Source organism: Phalaenopsis equestris, unplaced genomic scaffold (assembly GCF_001263595.1).
Source record: "Phalaenopsis equestris unplaced genomic scaffold, ASM126359v1 Scaffold000002, whole genome shotgun sequence".
Lineage (NCBI taxonomy): Eukaryota > Viridiplantae > Streptophyta > Magnoliopsida > Asparagales > Orchidaceae > Phalaenopsis > Phalaenopsis equestris.
Window position 1 is genome coordinate 4,096,132 of NW_018164444.1, and position 16,231 is coordinate 4,112,362.

At 34.1% G+C, this 16,231-nt stretch overlaps 1 protein-coding gene across 3 annotated transcripts in view; it reads left to right on the forward strand.

Moving 5' to 3' along the window:
- Positions 1 to 13,973, forward strand: part of LOC110028933 (protein transport protein Sec24-like At3g07100) — a 54,614-nt gene extending 40,641 nt beyond the window's left edge. For all 3 annotated transcript variants that reach the window (XM_020731007.1, XM_020731024.1, XM_020731015.1), the window contains exon 13: positions 13,524 to 13,973. In XM_020731007.1, coding sequence (XP_020586666.1) covers positions 13,524 to 13,754 — 231 coding nt within the window. In that variant the 3' untranslated portion in view covers positions 13,755 to 13,973. The remainder of the gene's footprint in view (positions 1 to 13,523) is intronic.
- The last annotated feature ends 2,258 nt before the right edge of the window (positions 13,974 to 16,231 follow it).

Sequence of the window (16,231 nt, forward strand, 5' to 3'; positions counted from 1 at the left end):
AAGATTGTATAGACGGAAAAGAAACAAAGTGTATGCTCATATGTAACTCGTGTACATGTTCACAACACATGTCACAACATGCTATAATCGTATAAAACATGTAAAAGAAAAGACATGTAATATAAAAATCATGACAGTTGTATAAAATATGTAATCATCCATACATGTATAATTAAAAGTACATTCATAAAAATAATTAAGCTAATTATAAGAATGTCATTTATAATTCTATAGATCTAAACTATTTTCATGCCATGTCTTGTCATGAGTTTTCAGTCCAGCCTGAATGCTATATTAACTATTGATTAAGGTTCCCCCCCCACATAGCAATTATCAATAGCCCCTTTTGTTATCAACGGTTCCCTATGTTCTATCCCCATCTAATCTCAACGGTCTCGGAGTTTTGTCTCCGTCTGAATACCGGGAGTCGGGAATCTCATTGTTTTCAATCGACCATGTTTGCAAGTATTCATGTAATAACCTACCTATAAGATCACTTGTGACATTTTTTAAAGCATAATTTTTGTAGCAATCCTTATCATACGCATTTCGCATAGCATAAACATGAATCATAAGAATACATTCAAACAATGATTTTATAAACATGTTCATCATATTCATAACATAATAAGTATATACGTATTGTAATGATAAATCAAGTTTGCATCCATATAGTCTATGTTGGTATTCATCCATAATATACAGAAAATTCTAGATGCATTAGTTTCAGTCACATAATCACATGGGAACCTACAGCAAGTTATTTTTCTTATGTTAGCATATGATTATTTTATCCGAATCAACAAAGTAACCCTACAATGAGTTTTTCCAAGCTAATCGTCTAGTGTAAACAACATGAAATTTGCTAACATCTCAGGATTCCCGAAAATCTTAGCTTATTTCGTAATTTAACCCCAAACATAACTCATTTACGAATTCTTATATCAAAAGACTTGTCAGCATAACTAACCCTTCTCTAAGACTTACTATCTTGTCCTTTTTCTCCTCACTTTAATCTTTCCCCGATATTCATGAAATAGACCTATCGGAGAACGTAGCTCTCTGTTTTATAGTTTTGTGGTTGTTTCCGCAATGCTATAGTGGCACGAAACTCACAAAGAATGTTTGAATTCATAGAAAATGCCAAAATAAAAATGTAACGAAGGAAATGAATGCCTGAAGTATTAATAGAAATGGAGTTTATTCTTGTTGAAATCTCCCTGAAACTTCTTGTCATGAGTTGCGGTTCCCAGATCGCCACCTGCCCTTCTCTGTTTGTGCTTTGCTTTGCTAGAGGAACTGAGCAAAGCTTCTAGCATGAGGGAAAATTCAGGAGAGGGAAGTGGGGACACAACATTGGATCTCAACCGTTCGAACCATCCCATGGTTGAGAATCTCAAAGGAATGGTGGTGGCTACATTGATTTGGGAGAGATTAGGGAATTGATTCAGTTTAATTAATTTTTATTAAACTTATAACTTAATAATTTTATATCTTCTCATTCATTTAAAATTCATGCTTGGTGCTATGTACAAAATTGATTGATTTGATGTGTAAAATTTTATAAAATTGACTTGATCAAATTTCGAAGATACGAAATTTGGGATACATTTTACAATTATCAAGTTTTACTTGTAATTGCTAAAATTTGGGTATTACATGTCAAAGTTTTGAGAAAAATAGGCTGAATCATGAATAGACTCTTTGCTTTTATTCCATTAAAAAATAATCTTACAATTTATCTTAGATACAAAATAAAGTGCATAATTTAATTTTGGTAACTTAATAATATATATTCCCAATCTGAATATTCAACTAAAAGGGAAATAAATCAGAATAAAGATATTGAAAATAATTTAAATACAGAAGCTCCTAGTTATAGAAAACTCCTAATGTAGCTGCGTGATTTCCGTTCTTCCTGATTGACTTCCCCCTCAAATTGATGCCGACTGATCAAGAAGCATCAATTTGCTAGCAAAATACTGATAACACTGTCGGGACCAACAATCCTCAAGCCGTGAGTGCTGAAGCCGAAAGTCCTGAAATCGAGTATGTCGATATCTCAGAGACAACTCCTGAATTATAACATGATTTGAGCAAAGAAAAACAAGAAATCCTTTATCATTGTCGTCCAGAAATTCAAATTATAGCCCCAAGAAGGATCCGCTTTCAGTTACACGATTCAAATGTTATCGATCATAACCCAAAAATAGGATCCAGTTACACGACCCAGGTGCTATCGATCATAGCCTACAAGTAGGACCCGCGTCCTGATCCAGATGCTACCAATCATATCCTACAAATAGGATCCAGTTACACGCCGAACTCAGTAGTGTGAGTTTATAGCCTTAGTAGGGGCTAAGAGGTTGTTGGGATGGTTGATCTAAGATGAGTTCATGTTGCAAAGCCAAAAGCTCTACACAAGTGTTTAGCAAATTAGTCTTAAAAAAAAATTGCATAATCTATTTTAAATAACTTAATAATGCACTTTCCCAATCTAAATATTCAGCTAAAAGGGAAATAAATCAGAATAAAGATATTGAAAATAATTTAAATAAGGAAGCTCCTAATTATAGAACCTCCTAATATAGCTGCCTAATTTCCATCCTTCATGATTGACATTGCAATACTTTCTTTGATTGTTACTACTGCTCCAATAAGACAGCACTAGCAGAAAATTTTGAATGGACCAATATGCTTTACATGTTATAAAACAGTTCATCTCTTACCTTAATGCTTTCATCGTGCTTGGGCCCTTGAGTGCCCGGGAATGAGCATAATAAGTAGGATCTTGGCCCTTGAGGATTTAGAATATAATTGTGTTGCAAAACTGATCACAGTTAGTTGTGATAAATCTCAAGTTTATTTCGTTGTTTTTAATATGCATGATTGTTAGCTATAACACTTTGAGGAGAACTCAATCTTTCATGCATTCTTCTTCTTGTAATGGCAAAAGATGCAAGTTATTCACTATAAAGATAGTGTCAAGATTCGATTTTAAGGTCCAGTCCCATTCAATTCATTTTTAATGTTACATAGGTTAACAAAACTTCTCTCATTAGTATTGAGAGATGCCTTGTACCTATTCAGTCATTTTATAATTTAAATATAATTCAGATATGACATGGTGCGGCATAATTCTTGTAGATGATGCTAATATATGCTAAGTCACAATTGATTTTATGATACAGATGTTATATATTATGGTGAGGATGATGTTATTCTTTTAAATTTAAGGGCACTGATATGAGGCTGAAACCATCCGGCTTGCTAAAACACCTATTTTTTGTTTGTCCTTGCTAATAAAATTGTAAGCGAAATGAAAATCAAGTACTAACTAAATGTTCAAACATTATCGCCTTAAATTTAATGGCATCCAATACTGCATCTGCGTCATTGTTACATTAATTTTTTGAGGGGTGCAATCTATCATCATGTTGATCTCATTTTCAGTGAGGTTTTAGTCTCCTACTCCCAGAACCTAGAATTTAGCCTTAGGAGTTTTTTATTGACCATCCCAACAGACTAGTAATGGAGCCCACCCCCCATAGAACTTCGAGCCACATCTTGACTCATTTTTGTGCAGACCTCACATGAGTAGTCTCAAGCACTCAACTCTTAGTGCAAGGGCTAAGGACTAACATGTAGATGACCCGAAAATGAGTTCCTACAAGATCAGACGGCCATATGTGAACCCTCCATGACTCGGCAACGCGAACACCAAAATTCACACATTGCACCGACATTTAAACTGAAGTCAATTTTCAAAATGACCTGTCACGACAAAAAATTCAAAGAAATCAAATTTGACACATTTTTTGCCCAATAGTCTACAAACTTGTCCAGACGACCCCGGATGACGAAACAGACCGCGCAGATGCGTCCGGTGCATCGACTTTAGCTAGAAAGGACACCAATATTACTGTGGTTCCGCACGCGAGCAATTAGCACGAAAATCGATGCACATTTTTTTAATTAGCGGGGCGCGGGCCCGGATCAGATTCAACTCAGGTTCAACTTGGGCTAGATGCGGGCTAATTACCTCGGCTCACAAATTTCAAATTTCAAATATATCATTTAATCCCACAATAATTGAATATAATTAAGCGTTAAGTTTTTCCAATTAAGTCTCCTCTACGTATGGAAACAAATTAATTCCCCGTCAATGCTCATAACGACTCCCTCAAAATTTTGCATATACTAATTCGCTTCCTATCCTTTGTGACATAACTCCTCATTCGGTCCCTCATATGCTCATGTCTGCTCACCTCTCTGCGCTTATTCCCCATGCCGAACAAACCTCGCCCTCGCTCGACCTCGCCTCCCTTTGCATCGTTCGCCCTAATTCGACAATCGCAGCTCTTCCGCATTCGATTCCTCTCGACTGTGCGACCTCTCGACCTCATCTCCCTTTGCACTGTTCGCCCTCATTCGACAGCATCCCTCGCTTGCTCCCCCCCCTCTCTCTCTCGATTCGATCATTCTCCAGGCTCTCTCGACTGCTCGACCTCGCCTCCTTCTCCCAGACAAACTGAAGACCGCTCGCACTCACTCAACCTCGCCACCCTCTGCACCGCTCGCCCTCGCTCAACCTCAGCTCCCTCTGCACCGCGAACTCCTCTTCCCCGCTCTCGACATGTTCGGCCCCTCACCCACTCTTTTCTCACGCTCGCCCAGAAGCTCTCCCGCGCTCACCCGCATCGGCCTCCCCTATTCTCTCCTGCTTCCCTCTCCTCTCTGCAAAGTGAACTCTCGCTCGCCTCTCCCGCTCCCTCCTTCCAGAGACACCTGTTTTCACTCTCTCAGCCGAAAGCTCTCCCTCGCCTGCTTCGGCTTTCACCCTTCTCTCGGCTCGCCGCTCTCTCGATCGAACGCCTCCCACATTCGATCGAAGTCGTCGACTTCCTCCTTCCTCACCACTTTTGTTTGAGGTATCACTTGAGATTGAAAGAGGCAAATAATTCTTTGTTTTTATATTTTATTGCCTATAGGAATTATGCAAAAAAAATCAGAATGCAGAATCATTTGTTTGTTTATTTTCTTTCATCATCTTAGTGATTTTCATGTTACAAATCTTCCTGAATTGATTGCTTAATTTTTATTCTCTAATCAACTGCGCTTATATAAATCTATCATTAAGAATGAGAAAACGTTTCTTTATAATCAATATGTCCATTGAGATGAATGTTTGGCTGCAATTTTTATCTCGTTTTTTTTTTCTATGAAAGAATCATATGCTCATGAAATAAAGATATGGTTGCTTGGGTTATTTGGTGGAGAAATACTTTATGGATTATCATAGGTTTATAAAAGATAATATCTATGGTCATTTGAGAGGGTCGAAGATGCTGTTTTTTTTTTCCCACACGTTCGTTGTTTTGAGGGGTTTGAAAATAGTGTTTTTACCACATACTTTCGTCGTTTTGAGAGAGTTGAAAATGTTGTTTTTTACCCATTTAAGTATTGGTTTTGAGCCAATTAAATGCAATCAGGAAGACGGTTTGAGTGCAGTTTTTGGTGCTGCATGGGGTCGTTTTGGGGCTGGTTTACCAGCTGATTTTGAGGGTTTTATGCACTACTTCGATGCTGATTTGCGAACTGTTTTGAAGCAGTTTATGTACCGTTTTGGAGCCTTGAATGCAGATTTTGCTCCTCATTTAAGAACTGATTTTGGAGCTTCTAAAAATATGTTTTGTGAGTTAATTAAGTGTTGTGCAGCGCTATGAATTAGCGTTTGAGGAGTTAAAAAATGCTGTTTTGAGCCGAGAAATTGTTGTATAAGTGTTGTTTGAGGTTGTGGATCGCTGTAGAAGGCTGTAGGAAATGTCCAAATTGCTGTTTGGAGTTGTGGATCGCTGTAGGAGGTTGTAGGAAGTGTCTAGGTTGCTGTTTGGAGTCGCCGATCGTTGTAGGAGGCTGTAGGAAGTGTATAAGTTGCTGTTTGGAGTCGCCGATCACTGTAAGAAAGTTGTTGTTTGGAGTTGCCGATCGCTGTAGGGTGTGTTAGGAAGTGTCCAGGTTGCTGTTTGGAGTTGTCGATTGCTGTAGGAGGTTGTAGAAAGTGTCCAGGTTGTTGTTTGGAGTTGTCGATTGTTGGGGGATGCTGTAAGAAGCGTCAAAGCTGTTGTTTGGGGCGGTTCAAGCTCGTATAAGCGCTGTCGGGCTCTGGAATATGTTATAAGCACCGTTTGGCGGCCTACCGGCTGCACTTCTTGGGCTCGTCTAGTGGCTTATGGGCTGCACTTCTTGGGTTCATCTAGCGGCTTAGGGGTTGCGTTTCTTGATTCCATCTCATGGCTTTTGGTCCACACTTTTCTGAGTCTATTTTATGACTTTTGGACCTCTCTTTTTCCTACTGAATTTAAAGACTTTTGGGCCGATCAAAACACTGTTTTGGAACAAATTTAAGCACTCTTCTCGAGAGTCGATTTAATTACAGTTGTTGAAAGAATTGAAGCGCTTTTACGACCGATTCACTTTCTACTTCCCCGCTTTTGGTTTGCTAGTTTTGGGGGTGGATCGATCTTCTTTCTTTATTTTGTTTTGCTTCTTTTGCTCGAATGATTAAGTCAAAATGAGAATTTCTGATTTAATTATTTGGAAGACACTTAAAGATATTTGAGGATTAGTTGGAAAACAATTAATTGTGGGCAAAACACCTTAAATCACTTCAAGCACATGTTAAAGTGTAGACTTCCTAGATTTTATGAGCACACCCTAAGTGGTAGTTCATCTACCTAATTTTCAAATGAATGATGAAACTAGACACTTGATCTTAATTCACCAATTGATTAAAACATTAAACATGTGGATACGTCAAGATGTGGCACATGTCTTCCGTAATTAAATCAATTAGTGAAATTCACGCCATGACTTAACCCACAATGAAACTCGATGCACCAGGATTTGAGCTTGAACATTACACTCCAATCCTCCTTGCAATTGGGAACATTTTTTGATGCCACATATGGATCACCGGACTAGAATAAATTTAGGGTCTAGGTGGCGAGGGCGATGACGACATTGCTTATGTGTGCTTAAACGAGGGATACGAAGTGAGATTATTAGAATAGTATCACCCACCTCAAGGACCTTCAATGAGAGGAGAGGATTAGGACCGATGATACTATTCGCCGACTCTTTATGGGATTGTTGCCACCGGAACTCTTAGGTTGCTAGTAGTTCTAGCACGATTAGAGTGACTAGTATGTGGACTATACGACCTTATAAAATATTTACAAAAATAAAACAAAATCTCTTCTACATGCTAAAAAGAACTCTGCATAAAAAAAGACTTGAACAACATTTTTTGCATGAAAATCAAAGAAATTTTCTATGAAAACTTATAAAAGTCAATGGTTAATTATTTGGATTGAGGTTAAGGACTGCTCTCCCTAGATTATCGGATTGGTAGCTCTTATTCAAGGTCGGGAAGAACATAATCCAGCTCTGAGCCCCCATTTCTATCAATGTCTTACACCTAGTCCTGGTCTTCCATATGTGACAACGGATTTCTTTTGCTTGTGATTTCTACGACTCTTTTTTTTTCCGACTTTCGTGTTGGATTTCCTTGCTTTGTTTATTTTCCCCGCAAGTTTATTTAAATTTCTTGTAAATATATTATGTTTTATGAGCTAACAACGCAGCAGGAACAACAACAGCAGATACGCCAGGTACGTGTGTACAATTTATTTATTGTCATTTTTTATTACTGTAATTTACTATTGCTTTAATATATATCACCCATATCTGGTTGCAAATTTGTTCTCAAAGCAAAATCATTTTTCAAAATTAAACAACATTTTCAAAAAAAAAAAAAAAAAGAGTTATGTTTAATAACTCTTCAAAATTAAACAATATTTTCAAAACAAGAAAAAAACATGTCAACGTGTAATAAATTTGCTATCAGGTGCTCGATTACCAACTCTTCCTTATTATTATATCAATCTTAAAGCATGTGGAACTAATATTGTGTATGCGCTACTATAGAAATGCTTCATTAGGAAAAGCCTTTTGTCTGTATAAAGTTCCAGCCCTTGTTGCTCCTAAGAAGGATGACACTTGGTATCATACTCACTATTCATAGAAGATTTTTCATTTTTACGCAGATGATATATTTGATTTAGTTTCGGCATCTGAATATATTTTTTTTTTATGATAGATCATTGGATTGGTTCTTACTAGATTAGACTTGGATATGGGGATGAGTGACAAATTCTTTTTAAGATTCTTGTTGAACCTTTAGAATGGCTTTTCATAACACTTGGTTTTTTAAGTGCACCTAGCACTTTTATGATGTTTTTAAACCTGATTCTTTGTCCACATATTGGCAACTTCTGTGTAGTATTTTTTGATTTTACCCTCATCTTTAACAATATTGAGTCATATCACTTGAGTAATTTGTGCATATTTTTTAATAATACGTTGTGCTAAAAGTCCTATCATTTTAAAGAAGTGTTCATTTATTCAACCTAAGGTCATTTTCTTAGGTTTCGTGGTCTCTACTCTTGTTTTTTTTTTAGATTTTAATAATGTAGAGGTTATCAAAATTAGGCTTGACCTAAGTCCATCATTTATATTCAAGGTTTAATGGTTTAGTGATTTTCTATCATAAAGTCTGAAGAGGTTTAGCAAACATTATTTTCCACTAATTAATGTACTTAATCATACGAACTTTTATTGGACGCATTCATAAAAGGCCATTATACTATTAAAAAACTAATGATTTTCACTCTAATCCTTACGTTACCAAACTTGTCAAAAGTTTTTAAGGCATATTGTAATTTTTCAAGTGTTGTCGTTGGCTGCCTGCCAAGCTAAGAAAATTATCCAATTGCATACTTCAACAAAAATTTGACTTTTACAATATGAAAATACACAACTCACGACTTCGAATTTATTCTTTGGTTCAAAGACTTGGGCACTAGGAGAATTCGTGGGATATTTTGATAATGATTTTTTGAAGTATCTACCATCTCAAAGAAAATTTAGCTTTAGGCTTGTTAAGGCGGTTGTATATCTTCGCGGTTTCATTTTTAGTTAGAAACTAGGTTGTTGTTGACAACAAAGCAGCTGATGCCTTGTTGACTGTTGTTAATGTTAAGGTCTTGGAATAGATGGATTATATAATGCTTATCTTTTATGTCTTGACTTTTATTTTGTATTTCATTGTAGTAAAGGCAAAATATAGTAGCACTTCACTTGCTTAAGTGTTCTGTATCATGCATCCCCAACACCTCACTTCATGATTTTTTTTATGAGAATTACATGATGGTCTACTAACAGCTTGGCGAGACAGGATGACATATGTTAGTCTCTTTGTATTTCTTTTTGTCTTGCATAAAGCAAGATTTTTGTTTTCATTTCACAATGTTGCAAGGGCCCTTTATGCAAGGCTACCAAACAACCCTCTTGACATTGCCCTCCTTTCCTACCTCATATGCTTTATGAATTGATTTAAATATGGATTTCATTCTAGATTTAAATATGGATTTCATTCTAGGTTTATCCATAAATATTGATTTTATGGATAATGCATTTTATAGTTTACTTTGGAAGTGTTGATGCTTCACATATAATCAAGGTTATTTTCTGAAGCATTTATTAGATTACACGGATTGCAACAGTTCCATACTTTTTTTATTATGGCTTAAGTTTTGCTAGTTACCTTTGGAGAACTTTAAATTATTTGGTACTACTTTAAAATTTACATATGCTTTTCATATAAGTAGTTTCAATATAAGTTTAATTAATGATTACAATAGTGTTTGATTGATGATTTCAACAACACCACCAACAGCGATGAGCCTTTATTCCACTATGTGGGGCCGGCTTCGAGAATTCTTCTTCTCCATTGTGTCCTATTGAGTATCATATTTTCATTTAATTCTAATAGATTAAGATTATTTTTTTTATACAACATGCCCACGCCTTTATAGTTCTAACTTTACCTTTAGTAACATAAAATATTGTGTGGGATGTCCTGAGATATAATTTTGTATCAGGATGTGCATGAAAACCATTTAATTTACTTTGAAATTAGTGCTATGTATGTGAAGAGTTTATGCTGTATTAATCTTAAATAAATAAAATGTTTTTGATGCCATCCTGACACAATTGGGGTAAGGATTCCCTGACATAACAATTAATAGTTTAACAAATGATCTATTGTTTCTCAGTTGCATAGTTTTCTTACAATTGTTTTATTCATTGCAATACAAAGAAATCTTTTGAAGTTGTTTATGATTTGTATCACGGTAGATAGTATATCATTACACAGCATGCTTCATATTTTCTATTTGGTTCACCTTTTTTGTGAGTGTATACATACATTCCATGCTAATATAAAATTACAAATTCTAAATCAAAGTGAGAATATAAAGCTATAGTTGATGTTTATAAAAAAAAAAAGCAGGTATTGATGAAGACATTTTTATACTTGTTAGAAATAAATCAAAATGCTTTCCTCCAGAAACATTTAATAAGCTCGTGCATCATATTCTAACCTTCACAATGCACTTAATAAATTGGTTTCAAATGGATATCTGATTGATTTGCATTAAAATTTTAATCGAAGTTCTTTGTTTAACTGTTCAGATCTAATACTTCATCTATGTTTTTCGGTCAAACTTCTATATTATGAATAATGCTATTATTCTTGTGCTTTATTTGCTATTACTAAACAAAATGACACGGTGGACAAGAATATTATTGTGAAATCATTATAGGTTCTTTCAACATTCAGAAATATTTGGTTCATTAAAGTAATCAACCTCCTACGAATACTCATTGATCACACATTAAGAGTTGGTAAAGTTGTTTAATATCTACTAAAAGGGTACAATAATCGAACTCCCTAAAAACAAGTGCTTCGGCCTTAAAGAACATATTTCAACAGATTGGCATAATACATGAATCATGGCTAGACTAAGTCTATATTAAATCAGACCGATTCATGAATTTAATCATTTTTTTGTTGATTTAGTTTATTTCAACTTGAAGAAAGTTGAAATTATCTTTTTTTGGACAATTTTTACTTTACATTTAATTTAAATGGTGAGAATAGATTTAAATTAGAAGATAATATTCATTTTAATTTAAATTGTGCTTTTTATTTATGAAAATAGAGTATAGGATGCTTTTTTCATTGTTATGATTTGAAGTAAAGTATTATTTATATATTCCCTCCTCCGACAGGAATTGGAAAAAATTAAAGGAATTTCATTTTAATATTTATCTAGTATTTATACAATCCTTAGAAAATATTTTGTAGAAAAAAATATAAAATCAAGGACAAATATTTTCTATACAGTTAGTTACAATCAAAGAGCCCTCTCGAATTAGTGAGGTTTTATTTATTAACTAACGGATCAATGATGTGGTAGTGAACTTTTGAAGGGAAGAGTAGAATTAATAGCTTTAGTGGAGAACATAAGGTAGTCTTGATGTAGTGCAGGAGAACATAAGGTAGACAGATTGTGGCGGATGGTACCAAAGGAGCGCTGGTTGGGAGGTGGATCTATAGGCTGATATTTTGGGCAATAATTATATGAATGATTTTGCACTCCCTTTCAATTGAATAATATTTGTTTTCAATTTCAAATTTGTTGATAATTTTGGAAGGACTACTATTGATAAATTTTTGGTATGAATGTGAGTTTCACTTTTGGTAACAAATGGTGTATAAATTAAACAACGATCAGGCTTTATTTTTATAAAATTTTTATTGACTAAAATATGCATGGTGTTGCATGTTGCTCTGGGATATTGAAGAAAGTGATGGCTGATATGCTATCACAACAGTGTTTATAGGATCTTTTCATTCAATTTTTATATCTTTCTAAAAAAATAAAATATTTAGCTATAGTAATTTACAGATTCCTAGCGACAACTAAATTTGATTTCTGCTATAAATCTTTCTACTAAATTTTAGTCTTTTATTTTCTTTGAGTTATGAGATTGTCTTCTAATAATTTGTGATATCCTTGAGTAAACTCATGTATAATTTCATTTATTTAGGCCTTTAGTGTTAAATGTTATCTTTTTTTAATAATAGTCTTTACTCGGGGTCCAGTTTTGATATTCTAAAATTTGATGCACTGCCCTAAGGTGCGATGTTTTAAGATTATGCATGAATTAATTTTTCACAATGATAATATAGTTAATATTAAGTCTAGTTTGTGTCAAGTAGATAAGTCTTCCCAGTTTGATGGGAACTTTTTTCTACTTTTGTGTCTTCTAAGCATCTCCAAATTTATGATTAAACTCCATGGGTCTCTTGATTGACTTGAATCTGGATTTGCTTATTTGTTTCAATAGGTCTGTTATATAATTTTGTTGTAATATAAAGATTTTTTTATCAGGAGTTTACAGCTTAAATGCCAAGCAAGTATTTTAGCTTAGTTCTTTGGTTTCAACTTCTTAAAGCAGCCTTTTTCTTGAAGTCTCCATTCTTTCTGAATTGCTGCCCGTCATGATGATATTGGTGACACAAATTAGTAGTTTTGAGACTCCCCTTACAGTTTTGTTTCTCAAATTGTGGATATTATTCTTTATTTTGATTGGATCTCATGTCAATCATTACATTAGTGAATCTTCCAAATCATGTCTTTGAAGATATTACACCAGCCTTGCATGCCATATATTTCTTGTTGCTTTTGTTTTGCGCCACTAAAAAATTGCAAAAAAAAAAAAAAGAAGAATCTTTTATGGTAGATGGTATATGGATGGCAAAGAGGTAACATTTCCCAAAAGTCATGATTTATGACGCACTATGTTATCGTAGAGAGTGAGGCATGGAGATGATTATAAACATTTCTTAATTAAATGAAAAACTTGTGTCGTGTGAAATGGCCACATTTTACGTTTCAATAATTGTTTGTAATTGTGCTACTTGTTAATCAAAGTTGCTTTGGCTAAATTATGATGCAATGATGCTTATCAAAAATTGAGCTTCTATAGAGTTTGTACACTCAGTATGGTAGGATTGTGGGGCATTTACATATATAGCACATAATTCTTGTGTATTTACATATCTCACCTAAACTTTTATATTTACACTCATAGCACTCGAATCTTTAATATCACATAAAAAAAAACACTATTACCACTTTTTAAAAATAAAATGCACCTTTTCACACATAGGTTGAAAGCAGTGTTATATATATGAAGATAAAATTTTGAGTGTGAGATAAGTAAATACATTAGAATTGTGTGCAATGTCTTAAACTTCCCATATATTTGATGTCTGATAAAGATAATTTTAACATCTGCTTGCCACATGAAAATTGCAAAGTTGCAAAAAGTTGTTAGATATTGAGATGATATTGGGGGAGTCGCAAATTTTCAGATATTCACCAAATATCATGTACTATATTCATATAATTCACTATGTTAAAGAGACTAATAATTGGAATGACAATAAAATGTAATTTTCAAGTATTGTTAGTAATTCTGCCGGCATGAAGTTTGAGATGACCAGTATGATTCATATTTCTTCTTTGCTTACCCTTCTTTTCTCCCAGGTTCAATTCTGTGAACAGGACAATGATGTCACAAGAAAGATAAAGATGATTCTACGACAATTAAGGAATAGCGATCCTTCATATTATCAACTCCTCCATGTAGTAAGGCAAGGCGAACAACCAAGGGAAGGCATCTTGTTTATATCAAAGTTAGTCGAGGACCAATTTGCAGGTGGCAGCAACTACTCTGATTGGATTCTTCAGATACACCGCCAGTCTCTAAGTCCATGAGCTTTCAGGTGAGCCCACCATTGTAGTTCTGGATTGGTGCAAAGGTTTTTTTTTCCCTGCTGCTTTTGTTGAGCTTGGTTTCTTTATCCCTTCAAAAGTTAAGTCCTGCTTAATGCCTACCAATTAGAATGCTCAACATTTTGTAAAATTTGGCTTTTGCGTATTCGTTTCTCTTGAATTATATTTTTTACAAAATCTATTTTTGACCACTTCTTTAAATTTATCGTGTTGGAAAAATCATCAGTTTGTTCCTACTTTTGCATCTGAAATCATCTGATGGATGAGGTATTTGTCTTCAGTACGTTATGATTATGTTGTTGATTTTTGTGTTCTTGTGCTTCTTAAGCTTTAGCCCTGCTTTAACAGCAAGCAATAAGAGGTTTTTCAATTGAAATTGTTTTATACTGTTTCTAAAGTTCTGCAAGCTTGTCAAGATTGAATTTGGTCATAATATCACACAAAAAGCAAATCAAAGCATGGAATTATATGAGAATTGCAGGCAAGAGGCTTTCTTTATGGGGGTTATGATATGCCAGCCGTATTTAATTCACTTGATTTTGTTAACAGGTTTTGCGGCACATATTTCTATTATCCATATCTATCTCAGCTGAGATGATGTTGCTATTTGGCATGCCTGTTTTAGGTTTTAAATGTTTTTCATATTTCTTTTAAGGTGGATTTACATAGATCACATAATTCTTATGCATTTATATATCTATTTCTAAATTTTGTATTTTGTTAAATAGCAGTTCAGCATTATAATCATATTAAACTATATGTATGACAAGTTATATTAGGTTTTATAAAAAATATATTAGTGATATTTTTGATATGATCTTAAAGATATGAGAGTTATATATATGTAAACAAATATTATAGAATAGGTGGTAGGTATATAATTTTTTGAGAATTATGTGAGAAGAATGTAAAACCCCTTTGTTTGAATGTGTAGCATATTTGCTGGAAATAATTTAAAGAATTTCAAGGTGTGGGATTCAAGCACTCGCTTTTTGTTATTTTATTGTATATTTATGATATTTATTTGGTATTTATGTAGAATTTATAGTATATTTTCAATTGTTCATTGAGTTTTGAAAGTTATGTTGAGCTTGACTTTTAAGAGAAGGCATGTTTCAAATCTTTCTTTAGTGAATTTTAAGAGAATATAAATGTATTATTTTCTTTAAGAAAAATGCTAGAAATTCATTGCAAAAAATGGACTTCATTCACTTTGAGCTACTTACCACATCATTATGTTTATCAATTCCATCAGTTTGTTTGGATTAAGTTTGTTGCAAGCTTGTTAAGATTAAAAATCATCATTATTTGACAAGATCTTGAGTTTGGTATTTCAAATTTAAAATAACAATTTTAGTTTTTTTAATTGACATGTTTATTTGTGGTCATTTATTTCGAACATCAAATAATAACAAATCAAATGTGAATAGAAAAATGACGAGCAATACTAAATATGGAAACTGATTTGCTTAGACTCAGCAGGTGTTTGGATGCGCCGAGAATTCAAGCTGAATAAAACTTAGCAAATCTTGTAAACTCAGATTAACAGATGTGTTAAATTCAAAAATATTTGTTAAGATTTAAATCTAATCAAATTTGATTGCAATGTTTGGTGACTGCGTTTCTTTCTTGTGCGACGTCACGATGAGATCTTCCTCAAATTTGTTAAATTTGGGATTTGAACAATCGAAAAATATTTGCGTACTTAAGACGTATGCAGAGTTGCATGTCTCGGTAGGTTATTCGGAGGGTATAGGGTGGTTACATCTGCGTTATATCCTCTGTAACCTCTTGTAATTTATCTGTAAATTATCTGTAAATTACAAATAAGTTCTGCACTTCTGTAGTTCCGGTAGGTGCAGGTAAGTTATAGGGAGGTTAGAGGGGGTATAACGCGGATATAAATTCCCTGTACTTTCTGAATAACTTCTGATGTATACAACGCTGCGTATGTCTTTGTTATATCTTTTGTAACCTCTTGTAATTTATCTGTAAATTACCTGTAAACTATAAATAAGTTCTGCACTTCTGTAGTTCCGGTAGGTACAGGTAAGGGAGGTTAGAGGGGGGTATAATACGGATATAAATTTTCTGTACTCTCTAAATAACTTCTGATGTATACAACGCTGCGTATGTCTTACGTGCACAAATATTTTCCTGAACAATCACACTTCATGTTTTAAGATATTGCAGAACTCTAATTACAATTATATTAAATAAGGAAAATATTTTACGTACACAAATATTTTCCTGCACCCGAGCGCAATTAATAAGCTTGTTTGTGTCAGTCCATCCCGGACCCATTATCCCATATGGGGAAAGCGCACAGTTTCTGCTCGCCTTTAGCTCGACACTGCAGTAACAATCATGATTTACAGGCGATAAAAATGTGCATTTTACTTTTTAAAAATAGGCCCGGTTGATGTTAAAGATTTGGATTGTGTTTGTAAATATGTGAG